Here is a 19369-nt window from a genome sequence, read left to right as displayed (position 1 = left end):
AAAAACTAAATAAATATGTTATTTAAATATATTTAAATTCACATTGTATATACAAGTGTACACATATATTCTGATGTTCCAAAATTTATTTTCGTCAATGTTTACACGTGAAAATCTATCATTGTTTATTTTGTTTTTCTTTCGTGAAGTTTACTTTTATACAAAAATTATCTAGTTGAATGTATAAAAGGTATAGCTCATATCGACTGAAACTTTATATAAAAAATAAATTGGAAACATAATTTAGAATAATTTATAACAAATAGGATATATAATATAATAACAATATAATTTCAAAAATCAAACTGAATGGTGCTATTGAATATTGCCGCTTTTTTACAAGCAAATATTGTACTTCGGAAAGAAATAATTTTGAAACACTAAAATTATTAACAGTGCATTGAGATTTCATTTCAGACAAATAAATCAAAACGTCAGTGAATTTTCATCATTAAAATTAGCTTAATGTTACGTTAAAACTATATACAATAAAATGCTTTCTTCCTTAAAGATACGATTTACATCATATACCTTTTGTATAATCTATGTAATGTAAGAAAAATATATAAAAAAAATCAAAATTTAAAATAAATAATCAATATTCTACGTACTGCGAATTTTATACGATAAATAGTAATTTTACGAACTTTTATACTAATTTTAAAACTATGAAATACGTAATACTATTATAAAAACGAAAAAATATATAGTTAATTCACTAACATACTTAATACTATTATATTATGTATACAACATATGTATATTGTGTACATATAATATATATATATATATATATATATATATATATATATATATATATATATATATATAATTTTTTTTTTTTTGCTAAAAAATAGTATGTGTAATATGTGTGGGATTGACAATGTGTATATTTTTGCAGATTTTTTTATGCACAAATACAATTACTTAAGACTATCGATATTTACAAAACAATAAAAAAAAAGCAATATTTTACATGCTTGGAAAAATACTCAAGTTTTAAATATATATTATGTATATAAAAACATGACATAAACAACGTTATTAAGTAGTCTAATTACCAATACAAAAACTAAAAAGCTGTCTGTCTAAAAAGTGTTTGGGTTCGACAACGAGTGTGACTGTATGGAATTTACATAAAAAATATTAATCAAATTTGGGATTGAATATAAATGAGCTACCAGTGGCATAGTGCAAGTATGCAAATTTCAATTTAAACTGCCCTCGAAATCAGTCAAATGTGGTTATTGCATATACCATATGCTTACAATATTCAACTGAAAATATCAAAGCAATGATTGTATTCAGGATAAGGCTAGTATGTATACCAGTTTCACTGTAACAATTTTAACACTAATCAACGAAACTATTACTAAGTTCAAAAAATGAAACAATATATAAAAATCAATTTTCCACCATCAGACAAAAAAAATCTAAAAAGGAACTGAATGCTTCTTTGTATATTATCATAAAACATATTCATAATCGAAATATTAAATAATTCACACATTAAGTAACAATATTTTAATCTAACTGCACAATCTTTCTACTAATATAATCTCACAAAAAAAAAAAAACATTATGTAAATATAAGATCAGAAATATTCTCAATTTTATTTTACGTCTTAAGTGTAGAAAATAACACTTTAATGTGGCAGCATTACACATCAGTCATATTTTGAGAGATTTGTTTACCAACGAGAGTAACTAATATTTAGTTCTGTCTTATATGGATACTCTTGAGAAAAATTTTGTTGTACTTTCTACTAAAGTAAATCAATAATAATCAAAACAAAAACACTGAATTTCCAGTCCAAGTTCATAAATTGAAAACAATATGAAGTTTTTAATGTCACTTTTCAGAAACAGTATTTGTATCACACTTTATAATGTCAATCACTAATTCAAAAAATATAATAGTAAATAGTAACACATTTGTACACAGAGGAAAAACGTGGCTCATAATATACATAATAAATAAAATTATTAATAATAACAACTCCAACATAAAAATGCAATATTTAGTAATAGACCAAAACACTTTTTAAATAGATATAATCATAACAAAGTCAGAAGAATCACAGTCAATTCCATAATACAACCTCACTCAAAATTCCTTCAATCGGGGGGTTTATGACCACAATTCTGTGGACTTTGAATCACAATGTGCTCTTTGTCAATCACATCAACTTCTTTGCGCAAATGATTGTCTTGAATAGGTAGATCGTGATTATTTGATTCGGATTTATGACAACTGACGTGAATGTTCGTTTTGTCAGATTCGACAACTTGATGTTTTGAGCTGGAACTAGGCCTACGATGACCATCACTATGTGAAGTCGAATGATGGGAGTCGTGTGTTCGATGCCGGTGTTTCGATGAATCCGAGTGTTTGGATCTATGTCGATCCGATGAGTGACTTGAACTTTTGGGAGATGATTTCTTTGATTCGGCTTTCTTTGAGACTTCGCTGTAATCTCTTTTCCCATCGGAACTTTTCATTGAATCTCCGCTAGATTTTCTGCCTTCAGATACTCTCGAATCGGTAAACTTCTTTGTTTCATAGTTGTTCTGAATTTTGAGAACAGAGTCGCAGCCTTTTTCAGACACATTCTCGGAATTGATAGGTCTTATAATATTGTCACTTGTTTTCTTTAATTTATTTTCATCGTGGACTTTTTCTTTTTTATCAGACATTAACAGATCGGACGATTTCTTGTCATTAGAATGTTTATTTGAACTTTTGTGTACGGATGAGTCTTTATATTTCTCGTGTACTTTATTGACTGACGACGACCGACTGTGCGTTTTACTCGACCCAGATGAACTGCTAGAGCTATGATGTTTCTTAATAGATGGATGATGACTCGTTTTACTCGGGGTTTGAGATTCTTGCGACACTTTGGACGTCTGTTTTGAACTAGACTCTGAATGCACTTTTTTGTCTGTAGATTTCGTCTTCTCCACAGAATGCCGGTGGATAGTACTCATTGCTCTCATTTCAATTTTATCTACATTATGTTTTGCAGATATTGGCGTTTTCTTGGGCACTGTAATAAAAGAATAAATACAATTATATACTTACATAAACAGTATATAAATAATTAAAATACATAAATATCAAAAATATACCAGACGTGTTTTCCTGGACAGCCGCTGGATCTACAGGTGTGGATATATCTTCTGGCACACCTTCACTTGGTGAACTATCAGATTCAGGGTAATATTGCTTTAATCTTAGATGCCAGGCTAAGAGACAAAATTAAAATTAGTATACTGGTGTTATGCATCTTAATATTTCAACAGATTTTAAGCATGTATACAAATATAACACATCTGAATTCCATGTATGTATTGTTTATAAAAAAAATAACGAAATTAATGAATTTCAAAATTATAAACATATGTACATTTATACATTAACGGTCATATTATGTAGAAAATGTGAATGCATGTATTTTGATATAATATGCTTGTATGCAATTTGGCAACCAGGTATTCGCATTGAATTCCAGAACTGTTGTTTGGATTGTACAAACAAAGACATCTTGAACATTGGAAAATATATATAATATATATATTCAAATACACGCGCAACTTCAATGCATTGTTTTTTCATTGAACTTACCAACACTAGTGACAGCAGATACCGTTCTAAACTGATGTATGATATTTCTTGGTAGAAAATAAATATCGTTATCGCGGAGAGAAAATCGACTATAGCGTACACCTTCCCGACGAAGCTGATTCAATTTTGCTTCTTCAAGCCTGTAAAAAAAATAAAGTAAAAATTATGTAAAAAAAATCATGCAATGAAAATAAAAATGCAATAAAAAATAAACCAACCAATTGACACATTGTGTGATGGGCGGTTCATGTAAATCCAACTGCAGTAACTGGACGAGTTGTGGGAAGTCTCCAGCGTGAAAAGCCACAACATCCTTAGTGATACGACCAGTTCCAGTTGAACTGCCTTCCACTGCTTTCAAGACGCCTATGAAATGAATGAATCACAAATGAACGCACGCATAACACACGTCATAGATCACCAGCACAACAAATTGGAGTCATATACAAACCTACGGCAGCAGTTGTGATTCGATCGAGACCGTGTCCAACGTGATCGGCGTGAGCCCGAGTACGATCTTCAAACAAAGTCTCGCGAGCCTCACTCCAACGAGGCAAATATTGCAGATTTCTTAGCTCGTTGATCCCAGCTCTGATTAAACACGACACAAGTTATTAATAAAGCAAATAAAACAGCCTAATTTACAAGAGTTTAACAGACATACGTAATACTTTTATTACCTGCGCTTTTTTATTGGACTTTTTCCTAATTCTGCGGTAGGAATCAATTGCTCACCAGGCCGAATCCACAAAATCGGACCATCGTTACTCTCTCGAGGATCCATTTCCACAGCCGACATAGGTCCCCAAGGCATGGTCTGAAAGCACAGATGTTTGCATATAAATTTACCATTTTCAAAATAAATACGAGTATTGCTTCTGTATTATAACTAACCAGTCGTAAAAACGGCGATAGTTCCAATAGTGAGAGCATATCGGGAAAATAGCCACCGACTTCTTCGTGCACTGTCCCGACTAAGGATATTTGATGAAGTGGTCCACACCGGAAAGTACCCGCAGAGTACGTTTGCATTACCTGTGCAAAATGAAGACATAAATTTGTGCTTACTTCAACAATTGATCTACTTTTGCACAAACAACGGAATCGAATTACGATTTAATCACATAAAAAAAATTTGATTTGCAATGTTTTTCATTAATAACGCGTAAATTACCTGTTGACTGTACTGTAATAGCGTGGTCGTTTCTATATCACTATTCCGTGCAAGAGCACCAGATTTAACAGTGAGATTTGGATGTGTGCGAGTTAAATATTGCAGAAGGCACGGTAATACAGAGGCAGCTCCACGAACCACACCAGCGGTAAAGCGAGCCCAACCGTCGGAATCTTCGATGAACACGAGCTACAAAACACAATGCATTTTTTAAAAAAAGACGAATCAATCAACAAAATAGATGAATTTTGAATGAACAATATATCAATACCTTCAAAAACTCCTCAGCGACGGAATTTTGCTGATTTGGCGACAGCATTTCTAGATCTTTGTGTTGTAAATAGAGCACGGTGGCACCGCCGTTAGGATGTGTGTCCATATATATCAACCTAAAAAGCAAAACAGTTTGTTAAATGAATGATTTAATTCAATATTAAATCACGAGTGGGATGATATAATACCGATGGTATTTAAGATTGTGGACAGAGATAGAAGAAGAAACTGGGCCCCAGTTATCAGGAGCAGCATTTTCCGATTGTCGTCTGCATTGGACGCCTATAGAGCATCGTCTTACTCGTGCTCTTCGTCTGCATCGGCGACACGAAGTCGATGATCCGTTGATATCTTCCTTGATGGACTTCTCAGCATCAGGTTCAACTTTGATGACTGTTTTGACTTCCATTTCGGAAGTTTTAAATTCTATAAAACATATTTTTAATTAAATAAATAAACGAAAAAAAAAAAGAATCATCTATATTGGTCTATATTCATACCTTGTTTCTCGATAAGATTTGTTTGTTTGTTGTCTTTTCTTATGGTGTTGTCTTTCGATGTAGGGTGTGACGTTTCCAAGCGCCGTTTCCTATTACTTCTGACACAATTACTGTTAACTAAATGCGATGTCGACAGTCTCTCTTGTTTCACTTTGTTATTCAATTCCAAGTTGCCATAGCAAGGCAATTGTCTGATTTTAGGAATGGGGGTGAATTTCACCGGACTGACGAGACAAGACGATTTTCTGTGTATGCAAATGTACTGTCCGAGGACCGTAGGCGCCGTCAATACATTAGTTCTTGAAACTTTGGGGTACTTGTATTTAAATAAATTTTTTTGCAAAAAACTATTTATAATCCTTATTTGCTTAGTCACCGAACCGAGAATTTTGAACAACACATGATCTACAAATATAATATTGTTTAATTTGTACTGATTTTTTGCAACGTCTAAGTTGGCAATCCAATATATCACAATTTTTTCTACGCTTAGTCTAGGTAAAGATAAAATATTCAATTCTCGTTTATGATGATTCGATATAGTCACTGGGAGACGGAGAATGCTCGAATGGGAGTTTGTCGTTTTGATTCTCTTTCCGAAACCTCCCGAATCGAAGACAGGCCACAGTGGAATCCTCTTCTGCAGCTTGGAAATGGAACTGGACATGTGAATGCGATGACTTTCCTCATTGTCTTCAACTTCCCGTTTCCGCTTGCGTCCTGCAACAGAAAATACTATTATCATATGCAGACCACATTTTTTTTTATTAAAATACACATAAGGAATTATAATCATAACCATAACGACTCGGTCTTCGTCACGAGCCCGAATGTGAAACGCCCGAATACGCAGATATCGGAAGGCAAAGATCGAAAGATATTAAGTCGAAAGATCAAAAAAAAAAGGGTGCATGGTAAACGGTACATACTCACTTAATTTGCGCGAGCAGGATACAACAGGAACAGGCTTTTCCTCCTGTATTAATGTGCGCGCGCAGAATACGGGAGGAAAAGCCTGTTCCTCTTGTTCCTGTTGTATCCTGCTCGCGCAAATTAAGTGAGTATGTACGTGAGTATATACCGTTTACCATGCACCCTTTTTTTTATCTTTCGACTTCAGATCTTTTCAGTAACCAATATTAAGTTTCAGTTCGATAGGACGAACAGTGTTCAAAAAATCCCCAAAATACACTGACACACAATAAACATACAGACACTCACACATAAACACAGACACACACACACATTTTTTCTAGATCATGAAAACGTGATCAGTGGTCGATTCTGAGTTCGAATCAGTTAAACTATGCTTCAAATATCATTGCAGTTGAGCACAATATCTGCGATACGATACAGGCCGTTCATACCATTTCGGGGAAACTATAAGCCGGCGTCGAAACGGGTGGCAAACAAATGGACTATGACTGTCATTGCTCATCCCACCATTGTTCATTATATAATGTTGTTTTATGTTTTTTTCCATATTATTTTTAAAGAGATTTCTGCCAGCACCGTAATCCCGGTATTCGGACTAGTTTCAGCACCGGGATTCACGGTACCAGAAAACATCGGGATCCCAGGATTGGAAGCCTTAGTGAGTAGCAACTTAAAGTTCATGAATTTGAATTCTGGCTAGAAAATATTCATACATTGTATAATTTTTAATATTTCTACAGTGCTGCTGGTCAGATTAGGATATTTGAGATGACCAAATCGATCATTTCCTATTAGTTTCCCAATTTAAGTCATTTAATTGTTGAAATAGCTACCTACTCTTTATTTCCCAGTACTGTTTGATTAGGCTTACCAAGTGGTAATTAAAATGAGGACATGTCCTTCAATTTGACTTAAGAAAACATATCCTTCATCCATTTTAGGAACAGTTTTCATGTCCACCTTTTCGAAGGAGATTGAAATAATGAGCTGAATTGTATGTATGTGAGAATGAGAGAAATATTATTATACATGATGTTAAATCTCAAGACTAATCAGATATGCATGAAGAATATTGCTTGTTTTATTTATAAAAATTGCTCTAGCATAATTGTGTTTCATAACTGCTAAAAATATAACAATTTGCATTTTATATTTATGCCCACAATGCCAACGTACATACAACTATAGAAAGACATTGTTTTCATTTCATATTTTTATTAATATACGATAATGTCCTACATTCGTATTTTTTCATCCGCTAACTCTATGTTTTGATTGAATATGGAATGTGGCCTGAAAGTCTAAAATGGTTGTCAATTTCTATTCTATATGATAAAAATTCTATAAGACTTTTTCTAGTGCCCATCGGTTAAAATTAGTTTGCAAAATTAACCATATTAGAGGACGCCTTTCCTATCGTGCGACAGTTTTTGACTAAAAGTTCTTTTACTTTTGTAATATATGTATGTAAAAAAACAGTAGATGCCCGTGAGAATTCTTAGTGAAGCTGCAGTAACTTTTTGACTGAAATCAAACAAATAACATTCATATATAGACGAGATAAACCGCCACAAGCGAATTATAACAACCATACATACTAAGAAAATGCCACCTCCGGCTGGAATATACTTTACCTATCCGACAGAGGTCAAAGAAAAATCACTAAAAATATATTACGCTTACTTCCTTTCCTCTTTACTAAGAGCAATACAGGTAGTCCTCGACTTACGACTGAAAAAAAATCAACAATTTTCAGGATATTATTTTTTTAAAAGTTACTATTAAATAATGGGCCACTGTTCTCTATAGCTGCTGCCCGTTGGGAGAAATTAAATGACGCATTATTTTCGAGAAAATAGACATGGACATGAATAAAATTGAACATTTTGACGTTTTACATGAAATTCGACTTACGACCGAGGAGATACAAGAACATATCCTCGTCGTAAATCGAGGAATACCCAGGGCCGCCGAGAGGAATCCCGAGCCCTGGGAAAAATAACTCCGGGCCATATAATAAATTTCGAAAAAGATCTTGTAGATATATTTTTAATATGCTTAATATCAGAAGTATTATAAAAATACCTATATGTTGGTTGTTATTTTGCAAAATAATTGACAGGTACAATTACCGACACAGGGCCCTGGAGCTTTGCCCCGGTTCCCCCTGTCTCGGCGGCCCTGGGAATATCTGTACCTGTTTGCTCAAACTGATATAAAACTTGATTTTGAGTGAGTCCGGTGCATAGCCGCCGTCAACACTCACCCAACAAACGATATCATTAGTACAACAATCGAAGTGTGCATTCGATTTGTGCTTCTGTCTAACACTCACATAGAATTTAAAAATTCAAACACAATCAAATGAAAACATAAATTTCATACTGGGCGGGTATATGAACAGACCACTACCGATTAGGCCATTGATTGTTCAAACTGAATTCTTCCACTCGCTAGGGAATAATAAAAGCAAATGCACAATAATCGAAGCATACCATAATCCCGCTGTTTTGAGATCGCCGTACAATGCTCTAGTTAGGAGTATCCTGGAATACGCCTCTATGATCTGGAATCCTTACAGTAAATCTCAATCTATGAAACATGAACTTATCCAACGACGATTTCTCAGACTGCTTTATAAGGAGCAATATGGGATTTACCCAGTAGCGGCTCGTGAAAATTCATAGTGGTGGGGCTGCAGAGATAAATCAGGCTGTAGTAACTCGTTAACCAAACCGGATGATCGAATGAAAACAAAAATAGCATGCATATGTACTATATTGGGAGGCTGCAGCCCGCAGCCTATGTAAACGACAAAAATAGCATGCGTTTGTACTGTACTGGGGGGTACTGCAGCCCTGCAGCCCATATGGACGAGCCGCCACTGGATTTACCCATACTCATTTCCTCCACAATTCGTCATGGGTATAGTCGGCTACACTTCTCTTGACCACAGGAGGAGTGTTGCCCTCATCAAGTTCTTGTTTTCCATACTTAGAGGCTATATCTCCAGTCCGTCTATCCTGGCTGAGTTGGGCCTTCATGCTCCGGAGAGTGTGATATGGACCCGCCATCGTCCCCTTTAAAACACACCTCTGGCTAGAACTGTGGCTGTTAGTTATTCTCCCATTGCTCGTGGCCTCCGTTTCTTACATTCACTGCATGGTGCCATTGACATTTGTCACATCTCTCTTCATTCTCTGCACCGCTTCCTAAGTTACGGAAGTCGCGACCATTTAGAAAGGTTGAGTGAGTTTATTTAATTATGAATTTATTAAGAATTTTTTTTTTCTTCTATGTCATGTTTTATTTAATTATCTTTTCTTTATTTAATTTGTATATTTGTATATATAATTTGTTTATTTTAGTTGTATTTCATGTACCCTTTCTTAATCTTTTTAGCACACTCGTCGCTTTGGAGCAATCTGTTAGACGAGTGTGCTTGATTAATCGATGTTGTATAATAAATAAATACAATCAAAAGGGAGAGCACGTACAAAATGGAGATTGTTTTGTTTTGCAGCAACATAATACATTACCTAACCTAACATAACGAGACGCCATGTTGATTCGGACCGAAACAAACGGAATCGACGCCATCAACATTGCAACACAAATGTCACTCGTTTGTAATATTTGTGATTATCATACATACACATTCACATGTGCACGTACACGTATACGTATACGTACGATAGAGGGGTTTTGACACATTTGCGTCGCTCGTGTGAATGGGTGTAGGAGAGATTGGTCACACTCACCGTGATAGTCAGACGCGAGGATGTCCTGGGGGGTGGGGATGTGGGCGTGCGAGTGGTTGTTGTTGGAGTTGGCCAGAGCGTGAGCATGAGCGTCCCTCGACGTGTAGCCCTTGAGCGAGAGAGTGCGGTAGTCGTGCGTGACGCGTCGCCGCTTAGGGGCGCCGTCGCACGCCGACATGGGGGCGCCGCTTCCGCTTCCGGCTTCCCCCTTCGCCCCGCACACCACCCCTCCCGCTCCCGCTCCCACTCCCACTCCCGCCCCCGCCCCCGCCCCCAGCGCGACCGGGGAGTCGTCCAGCGTGCCGGCGAGTCGCGTTCGCCCGACGAACGCCGACGTCAACGCCAACGCCAACGCCAATGCCGATGCTGATGCCTGCTCCTCGCCCTGCACTTCGCCTCTCTGCAGTCTCCGGTCGCCAATCGCCAATCGCCTATCGCCTCTCGCCTCTCGCCAGACTGCCGCTGCCGCAACAGCACGCAGCGCCACCGACACGGCACTCTTGCCAACCTAACTCCGCCTCGCTAAACTGCATACACGGCCGTTACCAACATGACATGTCTCCAGCAGCGGTTTATCGTACATGGAAAATAAGTGCGCGCTTGGACCCCCGAATCTTATTGAGCCTGAAATGCACCTTTTCTACCAACATTTACAACGTAATATCACTGTCCATAATACGTTCGTAGGCGGTCTCCGTAACGGGCCGGAATGTGAAATTATCGAAAACGCTGTGGCGGCTCGCTATACAACATGGTCCAGTTTGGTTACCTTGCTGCGAGTGGGGATCAACTCGGTTGGGTTCGGAGAGCGGCTATTCACTCTGCCTTCAGCTGTCATAAATAAAACACGTGCATTAACATGCCAGTCGTCTCATTCGTTCATCCCCCATAATGCAAATATCGGAAGACAAAGATCGAAAATCGAAAGATCTTAAGTCGAAAGATAAAATAAAAAAGGGTGCATGGTAAACGGTACATACTCACTTAATTTGCGCGAGCAGGATACAAAAGGAACCAGAGGAACAGGCTTTTCCTCCCGTATTCTGCGCGCGAACATTAATACGGGAGGAAAAGCCTGTTCCTTTTGTTCCTGTTGTACCTTGCTCGCGCAAATTAAGTGAGTATGTACCGTTTACCATGCACCATTTTTTTTTATCTTTCGATTTTCGATCTTTGCCTTCCGATATTTGCGTTTTCGGTAATTTCACATTCCGGCCCGTGAGGTAAACCCGTTCGTAGGCCAAGAATAAATTAAATTAATACCTATTTTATTGTTTGGTGATTATATCGCAAAAGTGAATCGCTGCCAGCAGGGGAGTCATTTTTGGGGAGGGGGGGGGGGATTGAAAACTGGAAACTGGGGTGTCACCCCAATTTTGGAACAACGGGTTTCCAAATTTAAAAAAAAATTTTTTTTTGAAAATTTACATATGTATTTTATTTTATTTTTCACATAGATACATATATACCAGGAAAGCTTGATAGGACGACTCCAATGCGCCTTCCTGGACAATTAATTAGAAACAATGCAGCAATTTTTAATTATTATATAAATCACTGTATTTCCAGAAGCTGAAGAGCACGAAATAACAATTAATTTTAATTTATTAATACATAATTAATCCATTGAGACATCTATTGATTTTAGATTTTGTACATAATTTTTACAAATTAAACACAATAAGTACAGAAGATTTGTGACAACAGGAAAGGATTATTTTGCCAATTTGAGGAACCGTTTCAACAATGATCAGATCTGATCACATGGTGCTAAGGTAAACGGATTACTAGTCAAATGTGAACCGGTCACAGGACAACCGGTCGCTCTAGATCGGTCACACGTGATCACCCGTCACACTAAAACTGGTCACGAGAAAACTGGTCACACCTTAAAACTGGTCACGAGAAAACTGGTCACACCCGAAAATTGGTCACGAAAAAACTGGTCACAGCCAAAAATTCGACCAATTTTTAATTGTTGGGTGTGACCAGTTTTTTCATGACCAATTTTCGGGTGTGACCAGTTTTAGTGTGACGGGTGATCACGTGTGACTGATCTAGAGCGACCGGTTGTCCTGTGGCTGGTTCACATTTGATTAGTAATCACCGAAGCGGTGCTAAACATACACGCTACCATTAACTCCAAAATGTATTTTATTTTGTTATTTATCTTGCTTCGAAAGATATTTGTAAAACTCGTTTATCCCTTAAAAAATTATTTTACTATTAATTTTATTAATCAAAATACATAAATAAAAAAGTGACTAAAGGAAATAGTTAAAATTCATATACAATCATTTTTTTAATATAATTCATCCCCCCCCCCCCCCTAGAAAGTCATTCCTTATTGGTCAAAAGTGTTGCTCCCCCGTGAGAAAAGCTGAAATGACGCCCCTGGCTGCCAGGATAACCACCGCTATGAAAATCGCGTGCGCGGATCTACCGGCAAAGACAAAGCAACGTATAGAAAACGGCGTAATTTAATATTTGCGCAGTTTTCTGTACGCCGAATTTTCATGCGCTGGGATATCCGCGCACGAATGTTGATACAGAAATACGAGTACGTACCATGTCTAGTCGATAATAACAAAAATCTCGTAAAAAAAAAAAATGAATTTTCTGAGAAATATTTGGACAGTTTTTTATACAGAAATTTTCCTGTGGCAATTTTCGTGCGACAGAAAATCCGCACGAGCGATTTTCGTAGCGGTGATTATCCTGGTAGCGATTCACATTTGGGATATAATCACCAAACCCTCCAGCACCTACAATCTCATCATATCCCAACCATTAGATGAATAGGAGGACTTGCTCCATTATAATTAACTGTAAAAAATACCCACAACCCCTTTTTAATTAATATATATAATTTACCAAATCGTTTATTCTATATATATATGTAAGTTTAAAACGGACGCAGATAGTATTTGAATACTCGTAAAAGTTATGCTTTTAAAAAATAATTAAGTTTTACTTTGAGAATTTTTTTTTTTAAATAAAAATGCTTAGCGCAAGATATACATAAAACATAAAATTATGTCAGTTTTCAAATGTAGTTTATCCATAAAATTACAAACAAAGAAAACAATTACACTTTTGCAAGCATTTTCATAATGAATTTGTAATGGTCGTTTGTGCGACTCTTTTGACTGACATTTATTTGACAGTTCTTGTGTTGACGCAGCTGGATGCGGATTATGATTTTTCGCTATTTAGATTATTTTTGTTCAGTTCATATATATTTGAAATGAAACGAGATATTATTTAATACGCAATCATGTTTAAAAAAGAAACATAATGATAAGTTAATAAATGGAATGAATTAAAATACAAATATTGTTTTTATTATTTTCTTTATTCGAATAAGGAAACTTTTCGGAATTCCTTTTATGTAAAATGATATTTTTAGCAAAAACAAAATTCACGCATGCAAAAAAAATGCAATCACTTCTTTAACCGCATTTTTTCTTATTTCTTGCATATGTAAAAACGTTATGTAAAGTATTTTATTTGTAAGCACATCTATGATAAATAAATACCACACTAATTTATTTTTAAACTCAAGACCTTGAGCATTTCTGTATACGATTTTATCAAGTTCGGTGTTGTTTTGTGTGCAAACACGTGTATTAATTAATTCTTAAAATAAAAACGGACGATGGTTTGATAAAACTGGAACGAAAATTTTCCATTTCAATTACGTCCATAATCCAATAGCTATTGTGTTTATAGCGATATTATAAACACTTTCTCACGAACATCAATAACAATAATCAATAATAAATTATAATAAAATAAGTACAAAAAATTAATTACTTGAAAGAGTAATATTTTCGTAATAAAAGTCGTAAATTAAAAAAAATATTTTTAATCGAATTTATTGGTAATATAATTACCACTTACATAAAAAACATGTGAAATGTAAAGGAGGTATGTAAAAAAAAAAATAGCATTTTGGCTTACATTGTAGTTTCTAAATAAGTGTTGGGCATTAATTATTTTTACAACTGGACGTGTAATCAATAAAACTCAACCATAATCATAGTTTGCATGATAACTTTAGTCCCCAGTAAAATGAGTGCCATACTGTACAGGAGGAGGGGTATGGGGGGATGGTAGGGGGAGGGAAGCAACAGCTTGTTGTTTGTTTTCAAGCCCTCCCCCTCTACTCCATTATTATTATTTCTGTAAATACACAGCACAGGGGTCGATCATCTTTCAGATGAACTTTTAATTCCACCATAAATCATTTTAATAATTTATTATGTATGCACATACATATAATATATGGTTTTAGACACATGAAGTTATAAAATAAATAAAGCCATAGATGTAAATCAATATAAAATCAATCAATACATATGATAAAGGGCTAAATAGGGGTGGATTATTGGAAGAAAATTAGCAATAATAAGCATTCTTGGTTAATCAAAACCTACCAATGAACAGATGGTTTATGCAGTCGGAAGACGCGAGATATGTAGGGGAGAGTGGTGTACCTATGGACGAATGGACCTGTGGACAATGACTTTACTTCGGTCGGGGAAAATATTTTTGCTACACAATGTTCTAGGGAATTATGAACATCGAATATTGGCAACATTCAAGCCACCTTTTGGTGCCGCGCACTGCCAGATTCGAGTTTTTTCGAGAATTTCGTTATTTGGGACCCAAAAGTAAATATTTACCAACGAACTGATTGTTTTTTCATATTTATTAAAATAACTTTTCATACAAGATATACATTTAGTTTTGTATAGTGGCTATTCAACTATTTGGTAACGACGATATATGTGTTAAAACGTAACCACAAAGAAGTGTATTTTAATATTAGTTGAATATTTCGTTTTGTTATACCTTTGAACATTTATTTGGTTGTACCTCTGGACGCGTCCAGAGGTTAAGGTTAGAGGTTCTTGTGAAAGTAACAACCAAAAAGACTTTCAAGTATTATGTTGCTGAAGTTATGAATAATCCAATCCAAAATGATATTGAAATTAAGTATTACAAGAAAATATCGACAAACAGATTTCTTGTGGTCGATAACAAAATTTATATATTTGTCAAGAGGAAATTGCCTCCTCCTTGAGTGGCAAGCCAGTCTGGGAGACTCAAATCACAGTTGGAATTTAATGTAGACCTTGAGAATTTCAACATTGGATGAAATAGTTTACTTTGTATAAATTATCATATCTGTCCAAAGGTTCAACATACACTGTCGATAGGTTCAATATAGTGTTGAACCTTTGGACAATTTTTTTGTCTCTATTATTTTTGCAAAAAATAAAAAACTGTTGTGCTATCATTAATTTTTCTTTTTTAATTTTAATCTTGAATATTCAACCTATCTAATGACATTAAAAAGTTTGCATAAAACAATAAATTTGCTGAGCTATGAGTGAAAAAGGGAAAATTGTCCACAGGTACACCACTCTCCCCTATACACACTTTCGTGGAAACTGAAGAAGATAAACAATACAAGAAGTTTCATATTTTTATAATAATTGGAGCCATTAGTATTTTTATATTTTTTAGTCATTTGGCGTTCAATTTGTAAAAAAGTCATCTTCAATGATGCAGTATCTATCAAATACATATAGTGATGCTTTCATTCAATTAAAGCATGCATTGGCTGTGCTGTCGATTCGTCTTATCTACAGTCTTCCTCTTTTCAATCAAACTAACACCGTAATTTGCAGACCCATTTATTTTATCCTCATCATTTACTTGATCCGACGACTATTTTGGTTGAACAACCTTTTTAATTATATATCTATTTCAGTTGCTCAATGTTGAAAGCAGTGTCATTCATGTTGCTACTTCTAAACTTTTTATTTTTTCGTATCTTCAGCCTGATTATTTTACGAATATCTTTCAAATCATCATTCCGACTTCTTTTAATCTCTTCACCGCCTTTACTATGTACATATATTCTATACATATTTGCTCAGGTATTATGTGTTGAAAATTAAAGCGTCCCGCTCAAATGACCTTTTTCGCATGTATGTATGTACATTGTATGTATGTAGTTCGTTTTTGTCAAGTCACAGAATTGATTTAGAGATATATTTTGAAATATTTCACGAGCCAACAGTTGTCTATGCCGGCAATAACTCAACAAACGCACGTATGTACAAGCATGAGTTATTTGTGTAAATACACGCACACCCGCTCACGTATGTATGTATTTATATATGTACACATATGCATAAATACATATGTATGTATATGCTTACCAACACACACCGAGTCTCAACCGAATATAAAAAGTAAACAATTCCAACACAACACAAACAATATTCACGAGCCTGGCAACCAACCATCAAACTGTGCAAAAACGAGACACATCCACCGACATACACATTTTCATTTAGTTGTCACGGGTTCACCAACAAATAGTTGTCACGGGTTCACCAAAGGACATAGATGTTGTTTCATTCTCATTCATTGGCAAGAAAACATAAACAATCAATAAGATATTAATTTATTTTCAGCAATTCTAATGTCCATTCAATTTAAGTTTATCTTCAATTAAAACTTTTAAGTTACTTTGGCACAAGTCTAAAATTTCCTTTTTTAGATGTTGACAAATACTGGGCTCATTTGTATTCATTTTCCGTGTAACTTTTTCACTTGGTAAAACGAATTTCCGTTTGATGTGTATTATAAATGTTGACATTATCAATGAAGCATATGTATTAATGTTCTGATTGTCTTTATGAAGAAAACTATCGGTATAATTTAACAAGGTCTACAACGGAACAACAACCTCCAAAATATGAACTATACATACTACAAATATATTATAGATACATATAATACAAAGTTTATGCAAGTACAAAAAAACATTGTTTCAAAATATAAAAAAAAATTGTATTACATATGTATATTGGTATGATATGCAAATTTCATTTCGAAAATACTTATAAAAAAATATTATTCAATTTTAAAATAAAAAGATATTTTTGTTATTATTATAAATAAGTGTTTATTATGCAAAAAATATTTAAGCTTATTTTTATATGAAAATTGAATTAAAAATACTTGTCGATGCACTTTTCATAGGAATTTCAAGTGTTAAGGATTGTTAAAGAAGTCCCCAAAAGTCATTAAATAAAGTGAAAAAATCATTGAAAATTGGTCAGTGTTTCTTTAGCGTGCGGTCTACCTACCAGCCAGCAGGCGGCACATGCAGTCACGCGTCAACAACGGTCTCGCACAGCTTTGTTTTTCGTTAATTACTTGTATCAAAATATAATCAACACGGAAGAGAATTAAGTCAATTTTTTTACGGGGGCAAAATCTTCTCGATGCTGTAACAGAATCACCATCTTGTCATTGTCGTGGCGGTGATATGCAAGAAAAAAGAAGACGTGATAGAAATCGCATACTCTTCCGTATTATATTTGATACAAGGGCTTCAATAATATCATGGATCTAGAAGTATTTTATTGAATTTGAATTAACGAAACTGCTAGATCGTTGTTGACGCGGAACTACATGTGCCGCATTCTGGCTGCTAGGTGGACCGCATGCTAAAGTGGCACCTTCAAAATATTACTGATTTATTGTTTTAAAAATACATTATGAAGACACACATACATATGTACATAAATTATGAACTGATGCAATTTTTAAACGATCACAATCTTGTCTAAATATGCACGTGTTTACTTTTGAATGAGTCAAGACTACAATGTTAAACATAGTTAAAATCATGACAATGCTTTCAAAAGATTAGGTATCGCTCGTTATCAAATAGCGCGTAAAGGTTTTTTATGATATTTTTGATAAGAGAATTGCTCAACCATGCCGTAATAAATGTTGCAGCTTTCGCGACTTTCAATCACGCATAACGATATGATCAACATTATTACCCTTCATAATATAATTCAGCAATTATTATAATCATCAAAATCTCGATAGAACGAAATTTAGCAATCATGAACTTGGTTTAACGGCAGGTGGCAACAAAGAGATCAAAAATACTTAATAGTGAACGAGCATGTTATATGCAAGTATGTACGTAAATTTGCGAGCCTGCGTTTATTATTCGCTGAATTTGATATCACTTTATCATTCTCAATTGAATTGTTTATTTTAAGATTTGTTGTTTATAGTTCTGTGTATTTATAAATTGAATAATTTTAAATGTATAATTGTCGCCGTATAAACTATGCATCTATGGTGTGATTAAATAATGGTAATTATTTAAAAACCTTGAATTATGTATGTTCATTGTTAAATGTTCGTGCTCACATATTATAATAAAATGTTTACTCGTGTTTGCTTGTGGTTTTGGCCGGTTGAATTAATTTTTAGAATGTAAAAAACCGCAACCTAATCCTGGAAACAATCGCATTATCGCCATCCAAGATTATTATTGCTGTTTTTATTTATATTTATTGCATTTTAACTTCGAAACTTGTATGCATATCTATCATACTTCACATTTTTAATTCAATTTGATTTCATGATTTATTATAATTCTATAATGAAAATTATCACATGAAACATGTGCAAAAAGTTAACGACGAAATAAAATTAGATATTTTTTACATAATGTTGTGCAATAAGTTAAATATGTACATAACATAAACAACGATAATAGCGTTCAGATAAAAGAACATGTTACATTTAATATATATATACATGTATGTACATATGTACATATGTATATACATTTTTATTATTATATCTATTTTATTTTTATTCAAAAGACTTCACTGATTCTCACAATTTGAGCAATCGAAACTTAAGAACGTATCAGTTGTTTTTCAATAAACAATTATTTATGCGATTGATTATGTTATGTAATTACGTCATCATATGTCAGAAGTCAAGTGCTCGTCAATTTGCTTGTTTTATTTTCACGTTGTGTTAACACATCCACTTTATTATTACAATTAAAACGAGTAATCGATATAGAAATTATCAACTTTCACTTACGAATCTCGAAAATTTTACTAATATAATTCACTGATTAAAATCTGTACATATGTATGTATGTACATATTTACAGTTTATGTCCAAACGTATTTTTACTGTACATATATTTAAAACATATTCGAATATGTGTTTTGTATATACATATAAA

General features: G+C 34.4%; 1 protein-coding gene across 1 annotated transcript; it reads right to left on the bottom strand.

Annotated features, from left to right (window-relative positions):
- Positions 1–845: 845 nt before the first annotated feature.
- LOC143912577 (uncharacterized) lies at positions 846–17979 on the bottom strand. The gene is made up of 17 exons (XM_077431865.1): positions 17883–17979; positions 17740–17819; positions 16822–17023; positions 13365–13480; positions 10823–10912; positions 10273–10780; positions 5576–6295; positions 5264–5501; positions 5074–5191; positions 4803–4991; positions 4523–4663; positions 4309–4445; positions 4080–4219; positions 3847–3994; positions 3629–3768; positions 3133–3249; positions 846–3050 (listed from the first exon to the last, which is right to left on the bottom strand). The coding sequence occupies exons 1-17, from the start codon at positions 17977–17979 to the stop codon at positions 2119–2121; spliced, it is 4113 nt and encodes a 1370-aa protein (XP_077287991.1). The 3' UTR covers positions 846–2118.
- Positions 17980–19369: the final 1390 nt, after the last annotated feature.

Source organism: Arctopsyche grandis, chromosome 6, assembly GCF_051622035.1.
Source record: "Arctopsyche grandis isolate Sample6627 chromosome 6, ASM5162203v2, whole genome shotgun sequence".
Classification (NCBI taxonomy): Eukaryota; Metazoa; Arthropoda; class Insecta; order Trichoptera; family Hydropsychidae; genus Arctopsyche; species Arctopsyche grandis.
The sequence above is the reverse complement of the archived record's forward strand: the minus strand, read 5'-3'. Positions and strand labels throughout refer to the sequence as shown.